Below are 8,993 nucleotides of genomic sequence, written 5' to 3'. Positions count from 1 at the left end.
CAGCGGAAAAATCTATAAAGAAAAGTACAATGCTAACACGAACCTTTTTACTTGGTTCGGAGCCTTGGTCGGCTCCTACTCCAAGGCTCGTACTCGTTGAGTGCTTTCGCTCGGCAATCTACTAGCAATTCGAATAATTGTTTTACAAATAGATAATACAGTTGCTTTAAAGAAATAATACTGACAACAAAGAGAAATAAAAACGAAGCACGTTGTCAGAGGAGCTTTTGCAGCGTCGTAGGAGCGTAGTACGGCAGAGCAAACGTTGGAAGATCTTGTTGTTCGTTATTCTTTGTTCTTTGCTCCAGGCCTCACCCTCCTTATATAGGAGGCTTGGGGTGCCATGATCCCTTCCAGACGCCTGGAGTGTGACGTAGCCGGTCCACACATGAAGCTCCACATGGCGATGCGGCTAGGGATAATTTTTGCATCCCAGGTGCCCGGACCTTTATTTTTTCATCAACCTGCAAAAAACATTAGTCCGAGGTAAAATGAAAAACTACCCTACCAAACAAAGTGTTAGCACAATTAAGTTATAAGAGTAATAAAAGTAGTAGTTAGATTCCATCTCCTCGAGACCGGAATCTAGTCACGATCTCAACTTAGATTTTCGAAATGGATCTAAGTTAGATCAACGCCTAATGTTCCCTTCCCGGGAACGTGTCCTCACAGTCATTCCCCTCTAGTGACTTACCTTAACTTACCTGCCAGACGTCCGGTCAGCCCTTCGACCCGTTTGGACTTCGTGCCAGCTATCCGATCGGCCCTTTGACCTAGCTGGACTTTCTGCTAAACGTCTGGTCAGCCCGTCGACCCATCTGGGCTTTATGCCAGCTATTCGGTCAGCCCGTCGACCTAGCTGGACTTCGTGCCAGACGTCAGGTCAGCCCGTCGACCCATCTGGGCTTCTCTTGTACACTTCGTAGAAGTGTTAGATCAATACGAAACTAACTTAACCTACTTTGTCATTCATCAAAACTGAGTTAGACTGTTAGTACTAACCACACTAACAATCTCCCCCTTTTTGATGCAATGACAATCTGGGTTAAGTTAGTGAAAAAATATGCAAGTAAAACAAGCAATTATTAGATTTTTTAAGTTAGTCTTTATTTGGTATTTTGTTGATTTGTTTTAACTAACTTCAGCCACCTAACCCTCCCCCTTTGACATTCATCAAAAAATAACACAGAAAAATAAATGATTTAGGGAAGTAAAAGAAAATCAAAGAATTAAAGTCAGATTGACTTGGGGTAGTCTAAAGTAGAAAACATAGAATATTTTACTTAAAATCTTAGCTTTTAGCTTTCAAAAAAAACAAACTAAGTTTTAAACTTTAGAAAGATAACTTTTGAAATATTACTTTGTAAAAATTTTGAGTAATTTTTAAAGATAAAATTTGCAAATTTATCCTAATTTTTGAAATAAGCTTTGCAAATTTAAAACACAATTTTCAAATATAGCACTTTTTATAAAAGGGAGATTTATTAAGGCTAAGTCTAATTTTCAAATCAAATTTTTAAAACTAAGTAAAATTTTATTTTTCAAGACTAAGTTTGTAAAATCCAACTTTTTAAATCAATTTTCAAAATTGGAAAATCCAACTTTCAAAACAAATTTTAAAACTAAGTAAAATTTTTTTTCAAAACCAAGTTTTTAAATCAATAAAATGTTAGTTTAAAATCAAATTGAGAAAATATTTTTCAAAAGCTAATTTTAAAAATAATGAAAAATAAGTATGAAAAATAATTAATCCTCCCCTGAACCTGACATCACAAAAATTGTCCAACCAATTAGTTACTTACTAACTGTCAAAGGACAAGAGCTTTCACTTAATTAGTCAAGTTAAGTCAATTGTAATCAGTTAGTGTTTGACTAAGCTGAATTACTTAACCTGGTTGATATTTGTTTTATATTTAACACCCAGGCTTATATCGATGCACTGAAATAAGTATCTTAAGTCCAAACAATCTGCTTATGCATCTCACCCCTTTCTATGTTCAACAATCACAAATAAGGTAGTCCTAGTGTGTTGGTGAGATGCTCAAATTCTAGTCCTATAGGAACATGCTTTCTAAGGGATTAGCCTAGTCTAAGGCTAAAATTATTTTTGAAATTCTAAAAATGGGAAATTTTGAAAATATACAAGTTTTATCTTAAAAGTTAAAAACAACTATTTTTGAAAACATCTTTAAGAATCCTAGTCTATTAAACACATTCCTAGCTTCTGACGTAGATTGTTAAACTCACTTTCAGGGAGGGGTTTAGTAAATATATCAGTTAAATTAGACTTCGACTCAATGTATTTGAGTTCAATACCTCCTTTAGTGACATGATCCCTGATAAAGTGGTGTCTAATTTCTATATGTTTGGTTCTTGAATGATGCACCGGATTTTTTATAAATTAATTGAGCTAATATTATCAATTAATACTTTTACATTTGTGATGTTAAAATTAAAATCTTTTAAGGTGTGCATCATCCATAGTAGTTGTGTGACACACTCTCCTATGGCTATGTATTCTGACTTAGTTGTAGATAGAGCAACACAATGTTGCTTTCTACTAAATTAACTTACAAGTGATGGACCTACTAGTTGACATCCACCACTTGTGCTTTTACGGTCTAACTTACACCCAGCGTAATCTGAGTCAGAATAGCCTAGTAACTTAAAATTATTAGTTCTAGGATACCAAATTCCTACATTTGACATTCCTTTAAGATATCTAAAGATTCTTTTAACTTGAGTCAAATGAGATTCTTTAGCACAAGTTTGGTATCTAGCACACATACTAACTGCAAATAAAATATCGGGTTGACTTGCAGTTAAGTATAGTAGGTTACCTATGACACTCCTATAGTATTTTAAGTCAACTAGTTTTCCATTGGAATTGTCATCTAGAATTGTGTTAACTGCCATAGGTGTTTTTATTTCTTTAGTGTTTTCCATCCCGAATTTTTTAAGTAATTCTTTGGTGTATTTTTGTTGATAAATATAATTTTCCTCATTTGTTTGTTTGATTTGTAAGCCTAAAAAGTAGGTTAATTTTTTAACTGGACTCATTTCAAACTCTTGTTCTATTAGATTAGTAAATTCTTCTAAGAATTCTGAGTTAGTTGAACCAAAAATTATATCGTCTACATAGATTTGGGCTATGAAGATATCCTCTTTTATTAACTTAACGAATAGGGTTGGGTCAATTTGACCTTGGTTGAACCCTTTGGATATTAGGTAAGAGCTTAATCTTTCATACCATGCCCTAGGTGCTTGCTTAAATCCGTATAAGGCTTTCTTTAGTTTAAAGACATAGTCAGGGTGTTCTAGACTTTCAAACCCAGGTGGTTGTCCTACATAGACTTCTTCTTTTATCAGTCCATTGAGAAAGGTAGATTTAACGTCCATTTGATACAGTCTGAATCCTTTATGGTCTGCATAACTGAGTAACATTCTAATGGACTCTAATCTAGCTACTGGGGCATAAGTTTCATCATAGTCAAGTCCCTCAACTTGACTAAACCCCTTAGCAACTAGCCTAGCTTTGTTTCTAGTAATTTCCCCAGTTTTGTTTAATTTATTTCTAGACACTCATTTTGTTTCTATTATTTTTTTATTTTTGGACGATGGTACTAAATCCCAAACTTCATTTTGCTCAAATTGAGTTAGTTCCTCTTGCATAGCTATGACCCAGTCTGAGTCAAGTAAAAATTCAGATATGGTTTTGGGTTTAATTTTTAAAATTAGAGAGATTTGACTTAGATTTCGAAAGGACGACCTAGTTTGAACTCTAATACTTGGTAAACCGATTTTTTTTCGGTTCGGTTGTCTCGGTTTTTAACTTGAAAATCGATCGGTTCGGTTCGTTCAAAAAATTTCAATTTATTCGACTTTCGATTTATTCGGTTCGGTCGATTCGGTCGGTTCGGTTTTAACCTAATGTTTAGCCCTAGGAAAGGGTATTAAAAAAAAGTGTGTGATTAAATATGAAAATACGATGCGTGATTTAAATATTAATAAAAGTAAAATACATGATTTAAATCAACTAAATTAAAAGATTTATAATTTAACAACAAGCAATTGTCCCCCAATTCACAATTAATTAATATATAAAAATATGCAACGATTCTTAGCGTCCGTCGAATCGATCGCCGACGGCCTCAGTTCGCCCTCCGGCAATTCAGTCTGATTTCCCCTGTGCTCCCCGTCAACGGCGAGAGGTTGCCGAGCTTGACCATGGCGGCCGAGAAGTCCCGGTTGAATGCCCCGCCGTTGTTGCTGTAGAGGCGCACGAGGTCGTCGGCCGGCCCACCGTTGAACAGCTCCTGGTCGGAGTGGAGCAGCGCGCGGCGTACCATGAGGTCGCGGTAGTAGCTGACGTCGAACCGGTTGGGGCTGGTGGGGTCCAGCGCGGCGAGATTGGAGTCACCGCCGGAGGCCGGGCAGATGCGCCTGCGGAACATCGCGAACGCCGGGTCCACGTTGGCTTCGTTATACACGTGCTGCCGGAAGTTGACGCACCTGGCCGACCCGACTGTGTGCGCGCCGGAGAGCGCCGTCAGGTCGCGCAGGTCCAGCCCCTTCGCTGCGAACTTCGCGATCAGAGTGCTGATGTTGTCGGAGGCTGGCGGAAGATCGGCTTGGGCTGCCGCCATGCTCGCCGTCCGGCTGTCCCGCCGCCCCAGCGCCACCTGCCACGACGGCCCACCTAACTGCCTCCACGATCAACTAATTAACTCCTCCTCCCACATAACCAATTAATTTGATTCTAGACAGTAGCTACCAGAGTGACTGCATCGCGGGCGGCGAGCGCGACGATGTCGGCGCAGGACACTGTGGCGCGGCACGCTGCTTCCACGCTGGATTTGATGGCGTCGACGACTTCGTACCCACGAAGAGAGTTCGCATTCCCGGCAACATTCTTCTCGCCGACCATCGTCGGCGTGTCGTCGAGGAGGACCGATCCATCGCAGCCCTGCAATCTCATTCAGTGAGCAACGAAATCTCCCGTCGACAAAGCAGAGGAGCTAACTAACTTACGTTGACGAAGCAGTCGTGGAAGAAGAGGCGGATCAAGGAGGCGCCCATGCGCGGCTCCTGGCCCACCACCCGCACCATCGCCGCCCGCACGATGCTCTCCACGGCGGGACACGTCGCCGAGTAGAACCCCGGCGACAGCTGCGCTCTGGCGGCGCCTGCCGCCAGGCAAAGCACCAGCGCGGCGACCACCGCCAGCCTCTGCCGTCCCGAGAGATATGCCATGTCGAAGCCAACTAACAGAAGCCAGTCGCTACGTCCTTAAAGAGATGGCAGGACGACGACGACGCCTGCCCTGTCGTGGCTCCAGTTCATGATTAGGCTTTTGGCTCTGTTCAATCCGCAACCTGTTCGACGTTTTGACGCAACCAGGCCTAAGTGCTGTAGGATCGGATAGATCGACACTTGTTGCATGCTCAACACTGATCAGGAGATTGGATCGTGGTCGCCATCGCCATGGCTGGTACAACGAAGCTTTCATGGATTAATTAAGAGGAAATTTTTGTATGATTTAATTAAACAGCTGAATAGCCCGTGAACGGAGACGCAGCAGACACGAGAGGAGCCGCAAAGACGCGCTCCGATGGGCGACGGCATTGAAATGTGCCACATCATTATTCAATATAATCTTTTGTCTATTTATAATTTGTTCACACAAGACAGTGAATTTTATAATCCTTTCTTTATTGCTTCTTATGAATCAATTTCTTTCAACTCTTTCTAGTAATCAAGAGACCAACATAACACATAAATTAGCAACCACCAAGAGGATGCTCAATTTTGTTAACTTTTAAATATACAAAAAAATTCAAAAGGGCGTACTTTTTTTAAAGACGCATTTAACTTTCTGACTTCTTAAAGGGAATATTTATTTTTTTATTTTATCCCTCCCATTGACTGCTGTGATCTTACCTTCAGATAAAGTGTTAATTTTTAAAAAATTAATAACATTTACTTGTATAAACTCTAAAATTAACATCGTTGTGGTACTACATTTAAAATCAACATCATTTATTGGTACAGAAAATATCATATGATCAAATTTAAGTTTTAATAATGATAAAGAGTTCAAAGTTAAGGATTATTATGGCTCTAATAAATCTGACTGAGTGTGCAGAAAAATCCTAATTGAGTTTAGATAAGGTAAAAGTCCTAGTGAATATTAGGTAGATGGAAAACTCTAGTTGCAATTAGGTAAGGAATTCCTGATCCGAGAGACTGGGCAGAAGTCTTACCAGGTCGAGAACATTAGGTAGAAAATCCTACTGGTCGAGGGCAGTAGGAAAAAGTTCTAGAGGTCGTGGATGCCAGACGAAAGACTGAATAGGTTGGGGATCAGACATCCAACAGAAAGTCCTGAAGTGTCGTATGCTGAGCAAAAGTCTAAACGGTTTGGAGGACCGGTTTGACATCAAATAAACTCTCCTAAGAGGAGTAAGTGAGGATGTGCTCCTCGTTGAAGGAATAGTAAATGTCAATTCGACCTAGGATTTCATGAAAATTCAAAAGTCAAAATCGAATAGTCCCGAGACTTTTAAATTCATTCAAAATGATATATTTTGCTTGTTGTGCTAAATCTGTGGTGCAGGAAATAGAAGCTGAAAGATTGGCTGGAAAATAGGCATCTAGGCGCTCGGACTAGGTCCCGGTACCCAGACTGGGTCCAAGTGCACATATTGGGCCAAACTCATCCAATCGTGCATATGAGTTGGCGGCTCCGATTGGTCAGCACATGTTAACATCCAGACGCCGGGGTGTGGTCAAGATGCCTGCGTGAGGATAAAAGTTACTAGATAAAGTTTTGACAAAAGGATGTCACATGAGAGTGCCCAGGATTGGTCTAGGCGATTGGAGGTGACCTATAAAATGGACTTCGGCCAGCACATCAAAAAACAACAACTCCAATGATTTTTTCTTTTGCGCATTGCTCCAAAGACTACTCAATGATGCTGTAACGCTGCTCCAACGATCGAAAGAATGAATTTCCGAATCTTTAGTTGTCAGTATAATTCTGTTTATAACACTTAAACTATTATCATTTTTCACTTGTACTTATTCAAAATTATTAGTGGATTGCCTAATGAAAGCGATCGATGATCACATGCTCTGGAGTAGTAGTCGTCACAGGTTCCGAACTAAGTAAAAAAATAATGTGTTAGTTTTGTCAATGTTGATTCTTCTTTTAAATTCTTTCTTTCCGCTGTGTATATTCTTGATTTATGAAAAATGTGAAAAAATTATGAGTGTTATTCATTCCCTTTGCTTTTAGCGCTTTTGATCATACACCATTAATATCATTATGGTGTTGATTTTTTAAAACCAATACTATAGTGGTATTGTTTTCCGATGCAACACTGTAATGTTTGGTGGAATAGTTAAAATGAAAAATAAGTGTCCAAATGAGCCTTTGATTAATTATAAGTCACTTTTCATTATGATTATACGAACACATGGAGATTGTCTCACTTTGTTGTTTTTTTTTTTTTTTTTTTTTTTTTTTTTTTTGAAGAAGGAGAAGAAAGGAGTGCATGGTGATTGTCTTTTGATAAAGTGTAGTTTTAGGGTTGTGCATGATTGTGCCCAACAAGCTTCTACTTAGTTTCTCCTTTTCTTTTCTGTTTCTTTTCCTTTCTTTTTAGCATGTGCAAATGCGACAAAGAATAGATTGTGATTGATTAAGCAACTTGATTGATTAAGCAACTTGTGCCAGCTTGTTTATTGCGTTCCATAATGATTTGGGAAGATATTGAATATGAATATGACTAAATCATAAAAATGAGTATTATATAACATTAACGTTATTAAATTAAATTATAAAAGTATAAAATTAAATTATAAAGAAGTATTAAATTGAATTATAAATACTATTAACTATTTTTAGTGCTATGATATTAAAAATTTAAATATTGATAAATATTATTGAATTATATCTTTAGTGCTAATTTTATGTAAATTTAATTATCAAATTTATATAAAAAATTAATGCTGAAAAAAAACAAAAGCATTTTAAAACTTTTACATAAATTTAAAGAAAATTTATATATAAAAAATTTTAAAGTATTACTTTTCTTTCTAATTTGATAATACAATAATTATAATTTAGTTTAATTTATATATATATATATATATATATAATCTTATTGAAAAACATAAATAAAATTTTGGTTAGATCTTGTAATCCAGCAGCTTAATCTAATAATTGAATTCTGTCGGTAGAAAAAGACATTAAAAAGAATTGTTTGCACCGCATTATTCATATAATTTAAGTTAAATGTATGCATTAGTTATATAAAAAGCACAAGATATCGTATGTAAGTAAAAGATTAAAGTGATCGAGCTTGGATAATTCACTTTATAAATTGAGAGTCGAGTCGCGAGGAGCTTCAACTGATCCTTTTTTAATCGTTATTATAGAGATAAGATTATATATATAAAGCTCATATTTATGATTCATAAGTTGGTTTAAGAGGAGCAACACAATTATGTTAGACAAATGGGAATAGTGACAAAAATGTGTCAATCAAGGTTGGTTGGCATATATTCGTTTGGGTTAATTAAATTGTCCAACCTTCTATAATCATAATCTTCGTCGGCCAAGTTTAGTTTTTGATTGACATAAGTACTTGGAAAGAGCTATTGGGCTTCATTTAAGAGTTTTTTTTTTTTGAGTTCTTCAGTGATAAGGGTTAAAAGCAGTTCAGGTTAAAGACCCGTAGAGATATTCTCAATAAATAATATCTTAATAGCATATCAGAACAATAAATCATATGTCAAATAATATTCTCTTGGAATCTTCTTCAGGGACAAACTTCAGGGACCCTCTTGTTCCCTGTTAACTGACCATTTATAACATCATATTCATTCATCAACCTCAATAGTAACAAAATCTATAAACGACAAAAGATGTATACATGTGAGTAAAAGAAAGATTCCTCGGAGGATTATTGCACTGTAACACCCGTCCT

The 8,993-nt window shown here is 37.3% G+C and overlaps 1 protein-coding gene across 1 annotated transcript; it reads right to left on the bottom strand.

Annotated features, from left to right (window-relative positions):
- Positions 1-3,971: 3,971 nt before the first annotated feature.
- Positions 3,972-5,355, bottom strand: LOC122045673 (peroxidase P7-like). The gene is made up of 3 exons (XM_042605996.1): positions 5,032-5,355; positions 4,775-4,966; positions 3,972-4,703 (listed from the first exon to the last, which is right to left on the bottom strand). The coding sequence occupies exons 1-3, from the start codon at positions 5,251-5,253 to the stop codon at positions 4,152-4,154; spliced, it is 966 nt and encodes a 321-aa protein (XP_042461930.1). The 5' UTR covers positions 5,254-5,355; the 3' UTR covers positions 3,972-4,151.
- Between the last annotated feature and the right edge of the window lie 3,638 nt (positions 5,356-8,993).

Source organism: Zingiber officinale, chromosome 2B, assembly GCF_018446385.1.
Source record: "Zingiber officinale cultivar Zhangliang chromosome 2B, Zo_v1.1, whole genome shotgun sequence".
NCBI lineage: Eukaryota > Viridiplantae > Streptophyta > Magnoliopsida > Zingiberales > Zingiberaceae > Zingiber > Zingiber officinale.
The sequence above is the reverse complement of the archived record's forward strand: the minus strand, read 5'-3'. Positions and strand labels throughout refer to the sequence as shown.